This window comes from Micromys minutus (genome assembly GCF_963924665.1).
Source record: "Micromys minutus genome assembly, chromosome: 6".
Taxonomy (NCBI): domain Eukaryota; kingdom Metazoa; phylum Chordata; class Mammalia; order Rodentia; family Muridae; genus Micromys; species Micromys minutus.
Window position 1 is genome coordinate 72009736 of NC_137975.1, and position 22788 is coordinate 72032523.

The 22788-nt window shown below is 38.1% G+C and overlaps 1 protein-coding gene across 1 annotated transcript in view; it reads left to right on the forward strand.

Annotated features, from left to right (window-relative positions):
* Positions 1–22788, forward strand: part of AOAH (acyloxyacyl hydrolase) — a gene marked incomplete at both ends in the record, with an annotated part of 215226 nt that overhangs the window by 153326 nt on the left and 39112 nt on the right. Inside the window, one exon of the mRNA XM_080918374.1 lies at positions 7701–7783. Coding sequence (XP_080774500.1) covers positions 7701–7783 — 83 coding nt within the window. The remainder of the gene's footprint in view (positions 1–7700; positions 7784–22788) is intronic.

Here is a 22788-nt window from a genome sequence, read left to right on the forward strand (position 1 = left end):
GGAATCACTATCCCTGACCTCAAGCTATATTACAAGGCAATTGTGTTGAAAACTGCATGGTACTGGTACAGAAATAGATATGTGGATCAATGGAATAGATTCGAAGATCCAGAAATGAGCCCTCATGTATATGGTCACCTGATTTTTGACAAAGAAGCTGTAAACATTCAATGGAAAAAGGACAGCCTATTCAACAAATGGTGCTGGTCCAACTGGCACTCAGCATGCAAAAGAATGAAAATAGACCCTTTCTTATCTCCTTGTACAAAGCTCAAGTGTAAGTGGATCAAAGATTTCCACATTAAACCAGATACACTGAAACTATTAGATTAGAAAGTAGAGAAAACCTTAGAACACATAGGCACAGGAGAAAATTTCCTGAACAAAACACCAATGGCTCAAGCGCTAAGGTCAAAGATTAACAGATGGGACTTAATGAGATTGCAAAGTTTCTGTAAGTCTAAAGACATCGTCAAGAAAACACAACGGCAACCAGCAGAATTGGAAAAGATCTTTACCAACACCACATCAGATAGAGGCCTAATATCCAAGGTATACAAGGAACTCAAAAAGCTAGACACCAGAGAATCAAATAACCCTATTAAAAAATGGGGTACAGAGCTAAACAAAACGTTCTCAGTTGAGGAACACCGAATGGCCGAGAAACATCTGAGGAAGTGCTCCACATACTTAGCCATCAGGGAAATGCAAATCAAAACAACACTGAGATTCCACCTCACACCAGTCAGATTGGCCAAGATCCAAAACTCAGATGACAGCAGATGCTGGTGAGGCTGCGGAGAAAGAGGAACACTTCTCCACTGTTGGTGGGGTTGTAAACTAATACAACCACTCTGGAAATCAGTCTGGCGATACCTCAGAAAATTGGATATAGTACTACCTGAAGACCCAGCTATTCCACTTCTGGGCATATACCCCAGAGACACTTTAATACACAACAAAGATATATGCACCACAATGTTCATAGCAGCTCTATTTATAATAGCCAGAAGCTGGAAAGAACCCAGATGTCCTTCAGAAGATGAATGGATACAAAAATTGTGGTACATTTACACAATGGAATACTACTCAGCCACCAGAAACAATGACTTAACCAAATTCTTAAGAGAATGGCTGCATCTAGAGAATATCATCCTGAGTGAGATAACCCAGTCACAAAAGAACAGACATAATATGCAGTTACTGATATTGGGATGCTAACCCCAGAGGCTTGTACTCCCCCAGAAACAACTCACAGACTGTATGAAGTCCAAGAAATAAAAAAAAAACAAAACAAAAAAATATTTACAAAACAAGAAGACTTTGACTATTTCCATGTTGCGTTTTGTTTTGCATGTACTTTACGCTCATTGTAACTATTAGGTTTTCAATGCATACTGTCAAGCCTTTGAAAAAATCAAGTACTGACTAAAAAATATATTCACATAGTTTTATGTAAAAATTATTTTAATATCTGAAAATACAGTACTGACAAAAATGTATAATTTTAAGCAAAAAATGTTTAAAATCTGTACATTTATCTTTGTTTTGTAAAATAAAGTCGTTTTGAAAAATAAATAAATAAATAAATAAATGTTAATACTTTTTTACAGTCCAGTTATCTCCCCCTGTACTGCCCTTTAACAGTTCCCCATCCCATTTTTCTTCTCCTGTATTTAAGAGGATGACTCCACACATACCCCACACCAGATACCCTGCCAGGCCTTTCCATTTCTTGAGCCTCAAGTTTCTCAAGGGTTAGGTGAGTCGTCTCTCATTGAGGCCAGACCAGGCAGTCCACTGCTGTTATGTGTCAGGGGCCTCAGACCAGCTAGTAGTGTACGCTGCCTGGTTGATGGCTCAGTGTCTGAGAGATCTCAGAGGTCCAAGTTAGTTAAGACTGTTGGACTTTCTAAGGGGTAGACTTTCTCCTCAACTTTTTCTAGCCTTTCTCTAATTCAACCACAGGTGTCTCAATCAGCTACTTGTTGGCCCTCTCAGAGGACAGCCATAATAGGCTTCTGTCTGTAAGGGCACCATAGCATCAGTAATAGTGTCAGGCCTTGGGGCCTCCCCTTGAAATGGGTCCCAATTTGGGGCAGTCATTCGACCTCCTTTGCCTTACTCTCTTGTTGATATTTTTCCCTGCTGTTCTTTTAGACAGAAACAAATCTGTGTCAGAGTTTATCACTGTGGGATGGCAACCCCATCCCTCCACTTGATGCCCTGTCTTTCTTCTAGAAAGGATGTCTCTCCCCACTATTGGGCATTTCATCTGAGGTCCCTCCTTTTAAGTCTTGAGATTCTCTCAACTCTCAGGTCTCTGCTAGAGGGTCCCACACCTCCCATCTCCTGAGGTTACCTGTTTTCACTCTTTCTGCTGGCCCTCAAGGCTTCATTCCTGGTCGTTGTACCACCCCTACTCCCCCCTCCCACCACATACACACACACACACACACACACACACACACACACACACACACACACGCACACATAGGCAAATACCTGACCATGTTCTCCTTTTCCCCTGCCCACCCACCCCCCTCTCCCAACGGACTCCCTCCCTCCCTCTGCCTTCTAGTTTCTTCTTCCCAAGTGAGACTGAAGCATCCTCACTTGTAGCAGGCCATTGCTTTTTTCTTTGTATAATGTTGACCTTGAGTACTTAGTGGGATTCACCAAACTGCTATGCTGGGAAGAACAATCCAGAAGAGCTTCATTTGTATGACCAAGTACAATTGGATCTTCCTCCCCCTTTTTCACAAGAGTCTGTTTTATAGACTTTTTAAAGAATAACTTTGAAAATTTTATAATTATATCATCTCCCCCATCCCTTTCCTCCAAAAAACCCCTCCTAGATACCCATCCTCATTCTCTTTCAAACTCATGGTCTTTTTCTTTAATTATTATCACATGCAAACCTAAGTACATAAATACAACCCATTCTGTCTCTATAATGCTACCTGCAGCCATATGATCTCGTGAACGACCACTTGTTATTGGATAACCCATTGGGGAACAGGAATTATGTTATAGATGCCATCAGTAGAGACTGGGTACCACATGATCTCTTGTTCTCTTCCTTGTGATCAGTTGCAGTTTTCTATAGTAGTCTCCATCTGTTGAAAATTGATTTAAGTTTCTTTGATGAGGATGAGAAAGTATCTGTGACTGTAAGGATAAACATTTAGAACATAGTTAGGAAAATATGTGGTATTTCAATGCAGTAGTGATTATTGGCTCTCTTCCAAGATCTTTGACTTCCTTATGTTATGTAGACGGTTAGGTTCAGTACCAGGCATGGTGTCCCTCATGCTGAAAAGACCTTATAAGACTTCAAAGAGCTGTGGTTACCACCAAGTTATGCTTGCCACTACTGTACCATTAGAGTTATCATGCCCTGCTGGTATTGTTGTGGTTTATGGGTATCATAGCTGGGTATCATAGCTGGGTATCATAGCTGGGTAGGAGTATTAGTTGATTCCTTCACTTGAAAGCTCAGGTCACCTGGGTTCCATGTCTGATAACTATGTGTCTTCAGCAATAAGGCCTTCACTTCTATGTCTGGAAGGCAACCAAAGGCAACAGTAATAGCTTATCATATTTCGGGAGTCTCTTGTATAACCTTGACAAATAACCCAAAAAAGAGCTTCTTATGTCTGGTAGATTATATCTCTTTAGGGAGAGAATTGTCAACCCAGGTGGAATAGTGCATTTAAACTATATATGTGAATAGAAACAGAATTATAAGTATTATTTTTAATTCTAGGCAGATAGTAATATGATTCCTTATGACTTTTATTAGATGCCTTTACTGCTACTTTACCCTCCCTCTGTATTCGTCTCTCTCCCATCTCTAACAAAAGTGCCGCCCATTTTTCCCGATTCCTTCTTCAAATCACTTGTACCTTATTATTTCCGTCTCCAGTATTCTACTGCTATGCATGGTTTCCCTGTAATTTCCAGGATTCTGCAGTTACTTCAGGATATATACTCCCACAAATGAGAGAGAACATGCACTGTTCATCTTTCTGAGTCTTTGTTATCTCATTTAATATAACTTTTTTCTAGTTTCATCCATTTATCTGAAAATTTCAGTTTTCTTTACAAATGAATAGTATTCCAGTGTGTATATATACCACATTTTTGTTATCCATTCATCAGTTGAAGAACATTTCCATTGTTTTAATTCCTAAGTTACTGTGAATAGATGAGAAATGAACATGGCTAAAGAAGTATCTGTAGAGTAGGATTTCCACCTCCCGGGAGTATGATGAGGAATGGTATAGCTGGGTTATATAGTAGAGTTTGGGGGGGTTAGCCTTTTGAAACTTCCCAATATTGATTCCCAAAGTGACTGGACCAGTTTGCAGTACCATCTCTTTTTCCCCTACACCTTCTCTAGCATTACTGTCTGTTGCTTGGTTGGTGTTTGATGTTTTGAGTGAAGTAAGAAGAACTCTCGGTGTTGCTTTGATTTGTATTTCTCTAACTGCTAAGAACACTGAACTTTTAAAAGATGTTTCTTAGACATTTGCATGTCTTTCTTTCAAAACTTTCTGTTCAAATTCCAAGTCCATTTTTTAATGAGTCATTTGGGTTTGATTCTCTGTGTGTGTGTGTGTGTGTGTGTGTGTGTGTTTCTCTTTGCTTTTTAAATTCTTTATGTATTCCAAATATTAATCCTCTCCCCAATGTATAGCTAGTTGTTTCTATCCAACACTATAGGATTCTTTTTCCTTAGTTGATGGTTACCTTGACTGGCCAGAAGCTTTTTAGTTTGATATGATTTATTTGTCAGTTGTTGGTGCCAATTCCTGAGTAAATGGGTTCCTATTCAGAAAGTCTTTTCCTATACCTGTCTCCTATAGGATATTGCCCATGTTGGTCTCCTAGAAGTTTCAATGTTTCAGGTTTCACATTTAGGATTTGATTCATTTGGGGTTTAGTACAAGGTGATAAATATTCTTTCTTTCATTCATTTCATTCTGGTACATGTGAACATACAGTTTCCCCAGTACCATTTGCTAAAGATGCTGTCTTTTCTCTGGTTGTATTTTTGAAATCTTAGTAAAATATTAAGTATCTGTAGTTATTTGAACTTGTGTTTGAGTTTTGGGTTTTGACCTACTGGTCTACATGTTTGTTTTGATGTGAGTACTATATTGTTTATATATACATTGGCTCTGTAATATATCTTGAGCTGTGGCATGGTATACCTTCTAGCATTGATCTTTTCTCATGACTATTTTTTTTTTATCTAGGGTCTTTTGTAGCTCCATATACTTTTAGTTTAGTATAATTGTTTTCTCTTTCTATAAAGAATAAAATTGGGATTTTTGATTGGCTTTACATTGAATTAATAAATAAACTTTGGTTGAATAATCATTTTCATAATATCAATTCTACCAATCCATGAGGATGGAATAACTTTGTCTTTCTCTACCTCTTTCTTTGGAGAATTGAAGTTGTCATTGTGGAGGTCTTTTGCCACTTTCATTAGGTTCATTCTTAGATATGTTATTTTTTTGGGGGCTATTGTGATTAAGAGTATGTCTGTGTTATCCTTCTCTGTATGTTTGTTGTAATAGAAGAGCTGTTGATTTGTGCAAGTTGATTATGTGATCTGCCACGTTAAAAATTGTATATCATTTTATAGAAGCTTTTTGGTAAATTTTGGTGATCTCTCTGGAATAAAATGTTATCTGCAAATAAGAATAGTTTGACTTCTCCTGTTTGTATTCCTTGGATTTTCTTCACTCGTCCTTTTGTTACAGTTTGTACTTTAAGCACAATATTGAAAGGGGTTGGAATAATGAACAGCCCTTTCTCTTTTCTAATTTCAGTAGAATTGCTTCAAGTTTTGCCATTAACGATAAATCTGGCTGTAGTTTTCTCATATATATATATATATATATATATATATATATATATATATATATATATATATATATATTACCATATTCAAGACTATTCCCTCCATTCCTACTCTCTCTAGGTTTTTTTTTTTTTTTTTTAGTCATGAAAGCATGTTGGTTTTTTCAAAGGCTTTTTCTACAGCTACTGTGATACCATGTGAGTGTTGTCTTTCCATTCATCTTATCTTTTATTGCACCTATTGACTTTAGTATCTCCAGGATAAAGCCAACTTGGTTATAATGGATAATTTTTTGATGTATGTTTGTATTCAATATGTAAGTTTCTATTGAGCATTGTTGAATCGATGTTCATCAGAGATGCTGTCCTGTAGTTTGAAGAGATTGGGGCAGGGGTCGTGTCTTTACATGGTTTTAGTGCTAGTGTGAGACTGACTTAATAAGAGTCTAGGAGGGCTCTTTCTGTTTATTTTAATTTTCCTTTTTCTTTCTCTTTCTCTTCTTGAGAAGTATTATCTGTAGGTCTTCCTGGATGCTAATTTCAATGCATCCTGAGAACCCAAACCTAATTCATATTTATCTTCCTGAATGATTTAAGACAGTTACCAAGTACTGTAATCTAATGAGTTTAATTTTCATAATGTTTGAAAGGGGGGGTGATTATATGCAAGGATGTTAAATACAAATTTATGAAGATGAAAATGCATTTTAATAGTAATGGAATATTTATGAGTTAAATTATCATTCATTAGTTTATATATAGTCTTGTTTCAAAAAGATTTTAGGAACTCTATTAAAATACAGACAATATAATATGAAATTAGATTCAAATTAAATTAAAATCTTGGCAAAATAAAATAGAAAAATCAAAGATAGTACAAAAGGGAGCCAAGAAAATTACTTTTAAAAATTCTGTACTTATAACCCAATATTGGTGTCAAATTTTTCTTCAAGCTATGTGTTCATTACTATTAAATTCATCTCCAAGTAGGAAAGATTTAATATATGGCTTGAATAAGATAAAAACTGAGTTTACTTTTCTTATACAGAAAAGCTCAGGAACATGCAGTTTAGGACTAGTATTAAAGCTCAACTCTACACAGTCTCCTCAGGGATACAGGGTCCTCCAGCTAACTGCCTTTCTAAGGTGGATCTTTGACTATACTGTCCAAAACACTAGCATTCCTATTCTGGGCAACAGAATGCAGGTAGGGAATTAAGAAAGAAAGAACAAGTGTTGCCTTCAGCATGTTCCCTAATAAAGATTATTAGAAGTGCCACTTCACACTTGTTGTTCAATTGCATGATCCAGGGATTAATCAGACAGTCCAGGCACAGGGAAGCAGAGTCATCATTCCATTCCATCGTTCCATGAGAACACAAGGGCTTCTTCAAGCACCACACATAACATACACGTGTATAGAAGACAGCAGACCCCAAGGCAAGAGCATCTTCCACAGCCTCACAGATGCCAAAAGAGGGAATGTTTTTCACTTCCAAATAAGAGAATGGTAAAGATGAGGGGTTGCTAAAGAAATTAAAGCAACCATTCTTTGTAGGAAGAATAGAAAGATGTGCTTTTGCAGAGCTCCATACAAAAGCAAAACTTGGATAGCAACAACACCCTTCGTATACGAGTGTACCTTGTGCCACAATCCACCCAACAACACATTCACAGTGTAAAGAAATGGGGTCAGTAAAGCTTGGATGTGCCAAGTTCATTTTCATTGCACTTCTAAGAGCATCACAAGAAAAAAAACAAGTTTTTTTAACATCAGCATTGAGTATATTGATATTAAATATATATTTATGTATTTGTTTCAGAATTGAAGAAAAATCCATTTACCATCATTTGAGAAGAAGAAATCATTGCAATCACAGAGACTACCAGAGTATCTCAAAAAACGGTATGTAGGCTGCCATGCTTTCAGCAAAGCACCTGGAAGAATTGACTTTATCTAGGAACTACTGCAACAGTTAACATTAGACAACCAAAGACAATGAAGTCTCCCTTCCAACAGTGCTACCCTTTCTGAGCACTGTGCTCTGGCCTTCCAGACATTTATGCACAGAAAAGGAGAAAAGTATTGAGACCAGAGAAAATGGAGGGCAGATCATTCACCCAACAGTGGAAAAGGTTCTAGTAATTCAGGCAAATGCAGAAATGCACAGCTCAAGAAGCATGACCTAAACGAGCCTTGCTTAAACAAAGGCCAGCTAAGGCCACTACAAAGCTCTACTCTGCCCACTGGAGCATTCTCCCACATTTCTTCAGAGGTCAGACTTTTAAACTTTGCTCGTGTGAGTCTGCCCTCCATACTGTAGGTAGAATACTGGTTTAAGAGGCTCATAAGACCCCCTCCTTAATAAGACACAGCTGGGCTAATGCCCATGAATTACCGTTTCTCACTGACTAAAGATGTGCAGAAATTGTCCAAGAAGTATGGGTTTTAGCTCAATGTGTGACTTACAAATAATATATTTTTAAATTATTTTATTAAATATTCTCTGTATTTACATTTCAAATATTATCCCCTTGCACTCCACACCGCTCACATCACCCCCCACTTGTTTACATGAAGGTTCACCATCTCCCAATCACCCTCTCCAACTCAGTGCCTTGGCATTCCCCTACACAGAACAAACAAGCCTTCAGTGGACCAAAGGCCTCTCCTCCCATTGATGCCCAACAAAGCTATTCTCTGCTACTTATGCAACTGGAATCATGAGTCTCTCCATGTTTACTCAATGGTGTTGGTATAGACCATGTGAGTTGTGGAAGGTTTGATTGGTTGATAATGTTGTTCTTCCCATGAGATTTCAGACCCTTTCAGCTCCTTCAGTCATTTCTCTAGCACCTTCATGGGGGTCCTTGTGTTCAGTCTGATGGTTAGCTGCAAGCATCCTCAGCTGTATCTGTATGACTTTGGTAGAGCCTCTGAGAAGCTATCTATCTATATCTGGGTCCTGCCAGTAAGCACTTCTTGGCATCATCAATACTGCTTGGGTTTGGTGGCTCTATATGGGGTGGATCCCCATGTGAGGCAATCTCTAATTGATCTTTTCTTCAATTCCTGTTCCTCTATTTGACCTTGTATATCCTCCCATGAGTGTTTTGTTCACCTTCTAAGAAGAACTAAAGCATCCACATTCTGGCCTTCCTTCTTTTTAAGCTTCATAAGATCTGTGCATTGTTTCTTGGGTATTCAGAGCCTTTTGGCCTAGTATGCAATTATTAGTGAATGCATGTCATGTGTGTTCTTTTTGTGATTGGGTTACCACACTCAAAATAATAGTATCTAGTTCCATCCATTTGCCTAAAAATTTCAAAATGTCATTGTTACTGATAACTGAACAGTAATCCGTTATGTAAATGTACCACAATTTCTGTATCCATTCCTTTGTTGAAGGACATCTGGGTTCTTTCCAGCTTCTGACTATTATAAATAAGGCTGCTATGAACATGATGGAACAAGTTTCCTTGTTAGATGTTGGAGCAATTTTTGGGTATATTCCAAGGAGTAGAATAGATGACTAGGTTTCAGGTAGTACTATGTTCAATTTTGTGAGGAACCACCAGACTGATTTCCAGAGTGGTTGTACTAGTTTACAATCCCAACAAAAATGGAGGGGTGTTCCTCTTTCTCCACATCCTCACCAGCTTCTGCTGTCACCTGAATTTTTTATTTTAGCCATTCTGACTGGTGTGAGATGGAATCTCAGGGTTGTTTTGATCTGCATTTCTCTGATGAATAGGAATGCTGAGCATTTCTTTAGGGTCTTATAAGTCATTCGGTTTTCCTCAGCTGAGAATTCTTTGTTTAGCTCTGTACCCATTTTTAATAGAATTATTTGATTCTCTAGAGTCTAACTTCTTGAGTTCTTTGTATATATTTGATATTGTCCCTCTATCAAATGTATGATTGGTAAAGATCTTTTCCCACTCTGTTGGTTGCCATTTTGTCTCCTTGACAGTGTCCTTAGCCTTATAGAAACTTTGCAATTTTATGAGGTTCCATTTGTCAATTCTTCATCTTAGAGTATAAGCCATTGGTGTTCTCTTCAAGAAAATTTCCCCTGTTCTGATGTATTCTAAACTCTTCCCCACTTTCTCTTCTGATTGTTTCAGTGTACCAGGTTTTATGTGGAAGTCTTTGATCCACTTATATTTGAGCTTTGTACCAGGAGATAAAAATAGATAGATTTGTATTCTTCTGCAGGTTGACTGCCAGTTGAAAAAACAACATTTGTTGAAGAGGCTGTCTTTTTCCATTGAATGTTTTTAGCTCCTTTGTCAAAGATCAAGTAACCATAGGTGTGTGGGTTCATTACTGGGTCTTCAATTCTGTTCCATTGATTTACCTGCCTAGCTCTGAATTAATACCAAATAGTTCTTATCATGATTGATTGGTAATATAGCTTGAGGTCAAGGATGGTGATTCCCCCAAAACTTCTTTTATTGTTAAGAATAGTTTTTACTATCCTGGATTTTTTATTATTCCAAATGAATTTGAATAAAGTTCTTTTATTGTTGAGAATAGTTTTCACTATCCTGGATTTTCTGTTATTCTAAATGAATTCTAACTCTATGAAGAATTAAATTGGAAATTTTTTTATTCCTTACCACTTTATTTTTTTAAAAAGGAGGGATACATTTACATATTTTAAAGGTATTTTGGCATAACATTATATGAATAATTTTGTCAGTACTTAATTCTTTTAGAGGTTTGATAGCATGCATAGAAATGCTACAAGTTACCATAAGCATGAAGCACATGCAGGACAGAACGTAACATGGAAACAGATTTCTTGTTGGGTATAGATTAAACATAATGATCTATGAATACCAAAAATTGCCACAAGAATATTATCTTAATTCTGGGATTGTTAATGATTTGAGGTGCAGGTGTACTACACTCTGAGGGGGTGCTATATATTTTTTCCTCTAAGCAGGACTGAGGCTTTCTTTCTTTCTTTCTTTCTTTCTTTCTTTCTTTCTTTCTTTCTTTGTTTTTTTAGCCTTTGTTTTCTTTTTTATTAAAATAACTTTATTTAAAAAAAAACAAAGATAAATGTACAAATTTTAAGCATTTTTGCATAAAAGTACACAAATACATTTTTGTCATTGCTTGGCTTTTTTTTTAAAGGTTTGATAGTGTGCATTAAGATCTTACTAGTTACAGTGAACATAAAGTACACTTAAAACAGGATGTAACCTGGAATTAGTCAAAGTTTATTGGTGTGTAAAAAGTAAACATAATGTTTTATTCTTTTCTTTTCTTTTTTCTTCAACTACACGCAGTCTAGTTGTTTCTGGGTGTTCAGAGCTTACTGGGGATAGTATCCAATTATCAGTGATTGCATATTATGTCTGTTCTTTTGTGACTGGGTTATCTCACTCAAGATGATATTCTCTAGATGCATGCATTTTCTTAAGAATTTCATAAGGTCATTGTTTCTGATAGCTGAGTAGTACTCCATTGTGTAAATGTAGCACAATTTTTGTATCCATTCATCTACTGAAGGACATCTGGGTTCTTTCCAGCTTCTAGCTATTATAAATAGAGCTGTTATGAACATTGTCATGCATGTGTCTTTGTTGTATGTTGGAGCATCTCTGGTGTAAATGACCAGAAGTGGAATAACTGGGTCTTCAAGTAGTACTATGTCCAATTTTCTGAGGAATCACCAGACTGATTTCCAGAGTGGTTGTACAAGTTTACAACCCCACCAACAGTGGAGAAGTGTTCCTCTTTCTCCACATCCTTGCCAGCATCTGCTGTCGTCTGAATTTTTCATCTTAGTCAATCTGACTAGTGTGAGTTGGAATCTCAGGGTTGATTTGATTTGATTTCTCTGATGGCTAATGATGTTGAGCACATCCTCAGATGCTTCTCAGCCTTTCGACATTCCTCAATTGAGAACTATTTGTTTAGCTCTGTACCCCATTTTTAATAGGATTATTTGGTTCCCTGGTGTCAAACTTCTTGAGTTCTTTGTATACCTTGGATATTAGGCCACTATCAGATGTGGGGTTGGTTAAGAACTTTTCCCAATTTGTTGGCTGTGGTTTGGTTTCTTGACAGTGTTCTTAGCCTTACAGAAACTTTGCAATCTCATTAAGACCCATTTGGCAATCTATGACCTTAGAGCTCCAGCTATTGGTGTTCTGTTTAGAAAATTTTCTCCTCTGCCGGTGAGTTCTAAAGTTTTCCCTACTTTCTAATCTAATAGTTTCAGTGTACCTGGTTTAATGTTCAGATCTTTGATCCACTTGCACTTGAGCTTTGTACAAGAAGATAAAAAAGGGACTATTTTCATTCTTCAGCATGCTGAGTGCCAGTTGGACCAACACCATTTGTTGAATAGGCTGTCCTTTTTCCATTGAATGTTTACAGCTTCTTTGTCAAAAATCAGGTGACCATATACTTGAGGGATCATTTCTGGATCTTCTATTCTATTCCATTGATCCACGTGCCTATTTCTGTACCAGTACCATGCAGTTTTCAGCACAATTGCCTTGTAATATAGCTTGAGGTCAGGGATAGTGATTCCCGAAGATGTTTTCTTGTAATTGAGGATGGATTTCGCTATTCTAAGTCTTTTGTTTCTCCATATTAAATTGCACATTGATCTTTCCAACTCAATGAAGAACTGGGTTGGAATTTTGATGGGGATTGCATTGAATCTGTAGATTGCTTTGGGTAAGATGGCCATTTTTAAAATGTTGATCCTTCCAATTCATGAGCATGGCAGTTCTTTCCATTTTCTGATATCTTCCTCGATTTCCTTGTTTAGAGGTTTGAAGTTCTTGTCATACAGGTCCTTCACTTGCTTATTTAGAGTCACACCAAGATATTTCATAGTTTTTGTGACTATTGTGAAGGGTATCTATTCCTTAATTTCTTTCTCCACATGTTTGACCTTTGAATATAGGAAGGCTACTGATTTGTTTGAGTTATATTTATATCCAGCCACTTTGCTAAACTTGTTTATCAGCTGTAGGAGTTCTCTGGTGGAATTTGTGGGGTCACTTGAGTACACTATCATGTCATCTGCAAATTGTGATGTTTTTACTTCTTCCTTTCCAATTTGTTTCCTTTTGATTTCCTTTTTCTGTCTAATTGCTCCGGCCAGGACTTCCAGTACTATGGTGAATAGGTAGGGGGAGAGTGGGCAGCCTTGTCGAGTCCCTGATTTTAGTGGGATTGCTTCAAGTTTCTTGCCATTAAGTTTGATGTTGGCTGTTGGTTTGCTGTATATTGCTTTTATTATGTTTAGGTATGGGCCTTAGATTCCTGTTCTTTCCAGGACTTTTAACATGAAGGGGTGTTGAATTTTGTCAAATGCTTTCTCAGCATCTAGTGAGATGACCATGTGATTTTGTTCTTTGAGTTTGTTATATGGTGGATTACATTGATGGATTTCCTTATATTAAACCATCTCTGCATCCCAGGGATGAAGCCTACTTGGTCATGATGAATGATCGTTTTGATGTGTTCTTGGATTCGGTTTGCAAGGATTTTGTTGAGTATTTTTGCATCAGTGTTCATAAGTGAGATTGTTCAGAAGTTCTCTTTCTTTGTAGGGTCTCTGTGTGGTTTAGAAATGAGAGTTATTGTAGCCTCAAATAATGAGTTAGGTAGTTTTCCATCTGATTCTGTTTTGTGGAATAGTTTGGAGAGTATTGGTATGTCGGTCAATAAATGTCTGATAAAAATCTGCACTAAACCCATCTGGACCTGGGCCTTTTTTGGTTGGGAGGCTTTTGATGACTGCCTCTGTTTCTTTAGGTGTTATGGGATTATTTAGATGCTTTACCTGGTCCTGATTTAACTTTATTACCTTGTACCTGTCTACGAATTCATCCATTTCCTTCAGATTTTCCAACTCTGTTGAGTATAGGCTTTTGTAGTAGGATCTGATGATTTCTTGCTTTCTCAGTTTCAGTTGTTATTTCTCGACTTTCATTTCTGATTTTGTTAAATGGATACTCTCTCTTTGCCCTCTAGTTAGTCTGGCTAAGGGTTTATCAATCTTGTTAATTTTCTCAAAGAATCAGCTCTTGGTTTTGTTCATTATTTCAGTGGTTCTTTTTGTTTCTATTTGGTAGATTTCTGCCCTAAGTTTGATTATTTCTTGCCATCTACTCCTCTTGGGTGTATCTGCTTCCTTTTGTTCTAGAGCTTTCAGCTATGCTGTCAAGTTGCTGATGTATGCTCTCTCCAGTTTCTTTTTGGAAGTACTCAGAGCTATGAGTTTTCTTCTCAGTACTGCTTTCATTGCATCCCATCGGTTTGGGTATGTTGTGTTTTCATTTTCATTGAATTCTAGAAAATCCTTGATTTCTTTCTTCATTTCTTCTTTGACCCTGCTATCATTTAACCGAGAGTTGTTTTGTTTCCATGTGTATGTTGACTTTTTGTTGTCTTTGTTGTTGTTAAAGACCAGCCTTAGACCATGGTGATCTGAGAGGATACATGGGAGTATTTCAATCTTCTTATATCTATTGAGGCTGGTTTTGTGACCAGTTATGTGGTCAATTTTTGAGAACGTGCCATGAGGTGCTGAGAAGAAGGTGTATTCTTTTTTTTTTTTTTTTTTTTTTTTAGGATGATATATTCTGTAGATACCTATTAATTCCATTTGGTTTATAAACTCTGCTAGTATTACAGTATCCTTTTTTAGTTTTTGTTTCCCTGATCTATCCATTGGTGAGAGTGGAGTATTGAGGTCTCCCACTATTATTGTGTGAGGTGCAATGTATTTTTTGAGCTTTAGTAGCGTTTCTTTTATGAATATCAGTGCTTTTGTATTTGGAGCATATATGTTAAGGATTGAGAGTTCCTCCTGACAAATTTCCTCTGTAATGAGTAAAAAGTGTCCATCCTTATCGTTTTTGATAACTTTTGGTTGAAAATCTACTTTATTCGATATTAGAATGGCCACTCCAGCTTGCTTCTTGGTACCATTTGCTTGGAAGTTTTTTTCCCACCCTTTTACTCTGAGATAGTGTCCGTCTTTGTCTCTGAGATGCAACAAATTGCTGGGTTATGTTTATGTATCCAGTCTTTTAGCCTATGTCCTTTTATTGGGGAATTGATTACATTTATGTTAACAGATATCAAGGAATAGTGGTTGCTGTTTCCTGCTATTTTTGCTTTTGTAGGTTGAATTGTGCCTGTATTTCTTTCTTCCTTTGGTTTCCTTGCTTAGGAGTTTTCTTGTTTTTATTAGGATGTAGTTCCCCTCATAGTAATCAGTTTTCCACCTCTAATTCGTTGTAGTGTTGGGTTTGTTGTCAGATATTGTGTAAATTTAGTTTTGTCTTAGAATATCTTCATCTCTCCATCTATGGATTGATTTCCTGGGTATAGCAGCTTTGGCTGGCACTTGTGCTCTCTTAGGGTCTGCCTGGTGTCTTTCCAGGCTCTTCTAGCTTTCATAGTCTCTGTTGAGAAATTGGGAGTGATTCTAATTGGTCTGCCTTTATATGTTACCTGACCTTTTTCCCTTACTGCTTTTAATAGTTTTTCTTTACTTTGGGCACTTGGCATTTTGACTAGTACGTGTCAGTAGGAGTTTCTTTTCTGATCCAATCTATTTGGAGTTCAGTAGGCTGGTTTTATGCTCATGGTCATCTCATTCTTAAGAGTAGGGAAGTTTTCTTCTATGATTTTGGGGAAAATATTTACTGTGCCTCTTAGTTGATATTCTTTGCCCTCTTCTATTTCTATTATTCTTATGTTTGGTCTTATCATTGTGTCCTGGATCTCCTGGACATTTTGGGTTAGGAGCTTTTTGGTTTTTGCATCTTCTCTGGCTGTTTTGTCTATGTTTTCAATGTTGTCTTCGGCCCCTGAGATTCTCTCTTCCATCTCTTGTAATCTATTGGAAATGCATGCATTTGTGACTCCTGTTTTCTTTTTTAGATGTTCTACCTCTAGGGCTATCTATTTTAGTGTTTTCTTTATTGTGTCAATTTCCGTTTTAAATTCCTTCTTCCATTCCTTCATCTCTTTAATTGTTTTCCTCTAGTTCTTTGAGTGTTTTGTTTTGTTTGTTTGTTTGTTTGTTTTCTCTTTAGAAGCTTCTAATTCTTTATGCTTTTCCGCCTGTTCTTGTTTAAGGATCTCTATCATTGTCTTGAGGTATGATTTTAGGTCTGCGTCTTCTTTTTCTGGTGTGTTTGGCATCCTGCTGTTTGCTGTGATGGGAGAGCTGGGTACTGGTGTTTCCAGGTTGTCTTGGTTTCCCTGGGGTATGTTCTTTCCCTTTCCTCTTGCCATCTTGTTGTCAGTCTTGTGTCCCTGGATCACTGCTGGATCACCCCTGGCTCACTGCTGGCTCACTGCTGTTCCAGTCCTGTGTCCCTGCATCACTGCTGGCTCACTGCTGTTCCTGGTGGAGGGTGGTCTGAGTGAGGTTCCTCACTCCATGTTGTCTGGTGCTGGCTCACTGCTGTTCCTGGTGGTGGGTGGTCTGAGTGCGGTTCCTCACTCCTTGTAGACCGGCTGGGAATAGCCCGATGCAGGGTTACTGGTTCCCTGGAGCAAGCTTGGGCGAGGAGGGGGACCCGGGGAACTGCAAGCCAGCTCAACACTGGCTCACTGCTGATCCTGGTGGCGGGTGATCTCGTAGTTGTGGTTTCAAAGAAAGGGTTGGGTAGTGTTTTTCTTTGTGTGTGTCTATTTTGTGGGATAGTTTGGAGAATATTGGTCTTCCATGAAAGTCTGATAGAATTCTGCACCAAGCCCATATGGTCCTGAGCTTTTCTTTTGCTTAAGAGGCTTTTGATGGCTGCATTTATTTCTTTAGATGCTATGGGGCTGTGTAGATGTTTTTTAAATCAGAGCCTGATTTAACTTTGGTACCCAGTATCTGTCTAGAAAATTGTCCATTTTCTCTAGATTTTACAGTTTTTCTGACTATAGTCTTTTGTATTATGATCTGATACTTTCTTGAATTTCCTCAGCTTCTGTTCTTAGGTTTCCTCTTTCATTTCTGATTTTGTTCATTTAGATATGCTCTCTGTACCCTCTAGTTAGTCTGGCTAGGGATTTATTAATCTTGTTGATTTCATCAAAGAACCAACTTCTGGTTTTGTTGATTATTTGTATACTTCTTTTTGTTTCTACTTGGTTGATTTCTGCTCTGAGTTTGATTATTTCCTGCCTTCTACTCCTCTTGAGTGTATCTGCTTCCTTTTGTTCTAGAGCTTTCCGTTGTGCTGTCAAGCAGCTAGAGTACACTCTCTTCAGCTTTTGTTTTGGTTTGTTTTGGTTTTTTTAATTTTCATTTTATTTTTTTAGGCACTCGGAGCTTTGGGTTTTTTCTCTTAGCACTGCTTCCATTGCATCCCATAGGTTTGGGTATGTTGTACCTTCATTTTTGTTAAATTTTTAAAAATCCTTAATTGCTTTCTTTATTTCATCTTTGGCCACGTTAGCACTGAGCAGAGCATTGTTTAGCTTCCTCGTCTATGTGGGCTTTTTTTGTTTTTGATGTTATGAAAACCAGCCTCAGTCCATAGTGATCTGACAGGATGAATGGGATTGTTTCAATGTTCTTATATCTGTTGAGGCCTGTTTTGTGACTGACTATATGGTCAGATTAGGAGAAGGTGCCATGAGGTGCTGAGAAAATGTATATTCTTTTGTTTTTAGGATGAAATATTCTATAGATGTCTGTTAAATCCATTTGGTTCATAATTTATGTTAATTTTACTGTGTCCCTGTTCAGTTTCTGCTTCCATGATCTGATGAGAGTGGGGTGTTGAAGTCTCCCACAATTATTGTGTGGGGTGCAATGTATGCTTTGAGCTTCAGTAGAGTTTCTTTTATGAATGTGGGTGCCCTTGTATTTGGAATTTAGATATTGATCTTGATAGATTTTTTTCCTTTGATGGGTAAAAAGTGTCCTTTCTTATCATTTTTAATGACTTTTAGTTGAAAATCTATTTTATTCAATATTAGGATAGCTACTCCAGCTTGTTCCTTGGGTCCATTTGCTTGGAAAGGTTTTTCTCAACTTTTTACTCTGAGGTAGTACCTATCTTTGTTGCTGAGATGAGTTTCCTGTATGCAGCAAAATGCTGGATCCTGTTAATGTATCCAGTCTGATAGTCTATGTCTTTTTATTGGGGAATTGAGTCCATTGATGTTAACAGATATAAAGGAATTGTTGTTTCCTGCTATTTTTGTTGTTAGAGGTAGAATTATGTTTGTGTGCCTTTCTTCTTTGGGGTTTGTTTCAAGAAGATTAACTTCTTCCTATTCCTAAGGTGAATTTTCCCTCTTTGTTGTAGAGTTTTCCATGCATTATTATTGTAGAGCTGGGTTTGTGGACAGATATTGTGTAAATTTATTTTTGTCCTGGAATATCTTGGTTTCTCTATCTATGGTAATTGAGAGCTTTGCTGAATATAGTAACCTAGACTGGCATTTGTGTTCTCTTAGGGTCTATATAAGATCTGTCCAGGATCTTCTAGCTTTCATAGTTTCTGTTGAGAAGTCTGATGTAATTCTAATTGGTCTGCCTTTATATGTTACCTGTCCTTTTTCTCTTGCTGCTTTTAGTATTCTTTCTTTGTTTTGAACATTTGCTGTCTTGACTAGTATGTGTTGGGAAAAAAAATCTTTTCTGGTCCAATCTATTTGGGGTTTTGTAGGCTTCTTGTATGATTGTAGTCATCTCTTTCTTTAGGTTATGGATGTTTTCTTCTATAATTTTGTTGAAGATATTTACTGGGCCTTTTAGTTGCTCTCTTTTACACTTATTATCTTTAGGTTTGGTCTTCTCATTGTGTCCTGGATTTCCTGGATGTTTTGGGTTAGAAGCTTTTTTCTTTTTGCATTTTTTTCTGACTGCTTTGTCCATGTTTTCTATGGTATCTTCTGCCCCTGAGATACTCTCTTACATCTTTTTTATTCTGTTGGTGATTCTTCTGTCTATGACTCCCGATGTCTTTCCTAGGTTTTCCAACTTCAGGTTGGTTTTTTTGTGTGGGTGATTTCTTCATTGTTTCTATTTCTGTTTTCAGTTCCTTCACCTGTTTGGTTGTGCTTTCTTGTAGCTCTTTAAGTGATTTTTGTGTTTCCTCTTTAAGGGCTTCATCATGTTTGTGTGTGTTCACCTGGCATTCCTGTACTTCTTTAAGTGTGTTATTAATGTGCTTCTCAAGGACTCCATTATCATCATAAGGTATAATTTTTAAGTCTAAATCTTGTTTTTTTTGGTGAGTTCGGATATGCACTATTTGCTGTGGAGGAAGAACTGGGTTCTGATGTTACCAGGTTGTTTTGGTTTCCATTTCTTAAGTTCTTGTGCTTGCCTCTTGCCATCTTGATATGTGTGATATTAGGTGATCTTGTTGTCTCTGACTGGAGCTTGTCTTTCCTGTGGGTCTGAGGGCCCATGAGCTTAGGAGGTAAATTGTTCCTGAGTACTTTTTCCTGGCAGGCAGTGAAAGCTGATGGCAGTCACCTGGCTCTGTCTCCATAGGCCCAGGAAAAAGATCGCTTCTGAGGCTCTTCTGGGTGCTCAGCAGTCTGCACACAGGCCCTAGGTCCTGATGGCAGTGACTCTGCTATTGCTCTGAGCTGGAACAGACTCGTTCCTAGAGAGCACCAGGTTACCTGGGCCCTGAGAGTTTCCACCTGTCTAGCCCCAATATTCAGTGGGCTATAGTGGGGGGCTAACCAGTGGGCTGAGGTGGAAGAGCCCTTCTGAAGCTTTTCTGGGTGCTCAGCAGTCTGCAAGCACGCCCTGAGTCCTGATGGCCATGACCCAGCTTTCTCTCTGAGCTGGAACAGCATAATATATTTTTTAACATAAATACACTACATGGAATGAATCCCTACTATTCTAAAATGTTAAAGGAGTTTAATAGGTATTAACCGTTTAATAGTAGCTGACACTTACTGAACTCCTCCCAAGTATTGATAAACATATTTCACTTTAAGTATGTATATTTGTGTATATTTTAATTAATACTATAAACAATAAATACTGCCAGCAAGTATTATTGTATTTTTTAGAGCTAAGATATTATTAATTGCAGTCACTCTGGGAGTGTTATGGTAGGAATGGGAAAGAAAACTTCTAATGTACACATTGACACTCAACTCAATTACCCAATAGGTTAAAACATTTTTCTCAGAATGAGAAAAATATGAGGCTATCCACATTGCTGCAACTTAGAAAAAGGAGACATGGACAGGTCAAGAGCCTTGTCCCATGTCACAGAGATAGAAAGTTATGTGACAAAAACTTTGTGTAGCTCTACTCAGACACCAATGAAGATCAGGCATCCTTCCTGCCTTCGATGTTCAGTGGTCCATAGAGAAAGATTAGCCTTGCTCTACATGTGAACACAACTAGTAGAAAGTTAACAATGCACAAAGGACTTGATGGTGAATCACCACAGATACAAGCTCCTTTGTTCACTTCTCTGCTGGTCAAAGATCCCAGTTCAATAGAGACTTGCTTTCAGTATAGACTGGAAAAAACAAGAGAAGCTCATTTGTGGAATACTGTAGAGCTTTAGGACATTAGAACTAATAGTCTATTTTTTAAACATGGAATATAAATACAGACTAAGAAAAATGAGACCATAAATTGGATATTATAGTTTAATGTTTACCATATTTTTAAAAGGGAATGGAAAAGAGCTATATCTAAGAAGAAAGATTAATAGAACATACCTGAGGATCATTATTTGAGACATTTTGAGTGATTACTTCCTTTCTTCCATCCAACTCTACTTTTCTGAAATGTTTAATATATATAAATTGAGTCTAGAAAAAGTAATGGGATGAGTGTACACAGTTAAGGCAGGGTGATGATGCTCCAATTGTTTTCTCTGTGTTTGACTTCAAGGTCAAGATTTCTCTCTATCTCAAGACCCAAATGTGTCAATATAACTTTCCCACCCAAAGTCTTGCAGTCTTTTGACAAATTCATGATGACCACAGTGAGATGCTCCGAAGAGTACTCCCAGCAACCACAGCTAGCCAGTTCTCCTCGTGTGTTCTGCTGCCTTAACTACGCACACATACTCCTTTAAGCTCCAGGCTGTCCACCAAAAAAGGCTAAGGGAGGTAGGAGAGACCCATCACAAAGAAATATAGAGTGAGTGGTGCAAAGTTCCAGCTTTTGTCTGTGCAGTGGGTGGAAGCTCAAGAGGCGGGAGATACCTCTTTCTTCGATTTGCATTCCTTAGAATTATACAAATGTTCACCTTGTCTCGAATTATTGCTTCTCTGAATACACGTCTCATCAGATCTTTTAAGAATGGAATTCTAAGAGGATATTTTTAGTTTCCCATAGTTACCCATTATCTAATGTCCTGCTTTTATTCTCCAGCTCCTCTTCCTATTTTCCGATGCTTTTCCTTGCTGTGCATTTTCTTTTGATATTATGCAGCGTGTAACCTGACTGCCCACACCAAGTTATTTCAATTACTCCCCAAGGTTTTTATTAGATATCATAAAAGTCAGCGCTCCACATTCTGCATATTTATGGCTGCTTTTACTTTTCAGAACCAGCAAGAAAGAGAAAAGGGGAAAGAAATGGTTGAATAGAATATTAAAGAGTTTCTTTTAAATTGTATGGTGTGAATTAAAGAAACAGCTCCTATTTTCATCTTGACCATTATATAAAAGATTTTTTATGAGTCTACAGATTTGTGCAGAGCCTTTTAGAATGTGAAGTGTGGGAGTCACTATGATTCTAGGAATAATGCTTTGATGTGAGGCTTAGGAAACAGCAGCCGACCCCATCTTCTCCAAAATCAGCAAGGGAGGTGGTTTGCAGTGGCCCCTTCAGCCCCAACCTGCTGATACAGACAGGACAAAAGGTAGGCAGTACACTGCGCTGGTCTCTCACCTTATCTCTCAGAGAGGGCAGTGAGAACCATTGAACAGAGAGCAGAGACTTCCCTCTCTGGTTAACTTACAAAACTCTTTCCTTGCAGAATAAAACTAGAACTGGCTTTAGGTTTGAACCTGGGATGAGATACCAGAATCTTGACTTGGGTGGCCTGGATGAAAAGCCTGCTTGGGTGGGTGATTTAGTGGGTGTCTTTGGAGAGACATAAAATCCAAAGTGAGGACAGACCCATTAGCTACCGTGGTTCTGGCTTCCTACCATGCTATTATTGTACAAGCATCTTAAAGCCTGGGGCCGGCCTGTTTGAACCAGATAGGCCTCCATACGTAAAAGAGATACCAGCAGCATACTTGAGTGCCACAGGACTTGGCATGGAGAGATGGGCAGCAGGAGGATCAGGAGACACAGCTTCTTAAGCATTTGCAAACATCCATTATCAGAGCAGAAACAATGGCTGTCAGTCTCACCGGCACTATTACTTATCCAGTAGTTTCAAATCAGTCACATTTTAATGTCAAAGGATAGATGGAAGAGAGATATGTCCATAATACAAGCCAGGACTCTCAAAGATGGAGCAGCACTGTATGGGCTAGGCATCCAGGTCCCTGCAGACACTGGCAGGCAGAAAGGAAAGAATGATGCCTGGGAGCAGCAGAGGGATCCGGAGGCAGATGTGTCTGTCTCCTCCTGGGAAGAAGAGGCCAGGAAGGGAGAAATGACAGCAACTAAAGATGGCAAGTCTATGACTGAGAGGAAGAGCTAAAGTAGGAAACAGAGAGATGAGGAAGACAAGTAAGGGACTCCTTAGAATAGGAAGTCTTTGGGCTACACCCTGCCAGGACTGGGAAGCAAGAGGGTTATTCCTCAGCACTCCACTGGTGCTGGAGGCAGACTGGAGTGGTGAGAGATGAATTCCAGAGGATTGTAGGGCTGCTGAGGGTAGGGGCTGGAGTATAGCCTTGGCTATTTGACCTCAAGACCATGCTAAGGACTGAAGCTTCACCCTGATTCTAACAAAGAG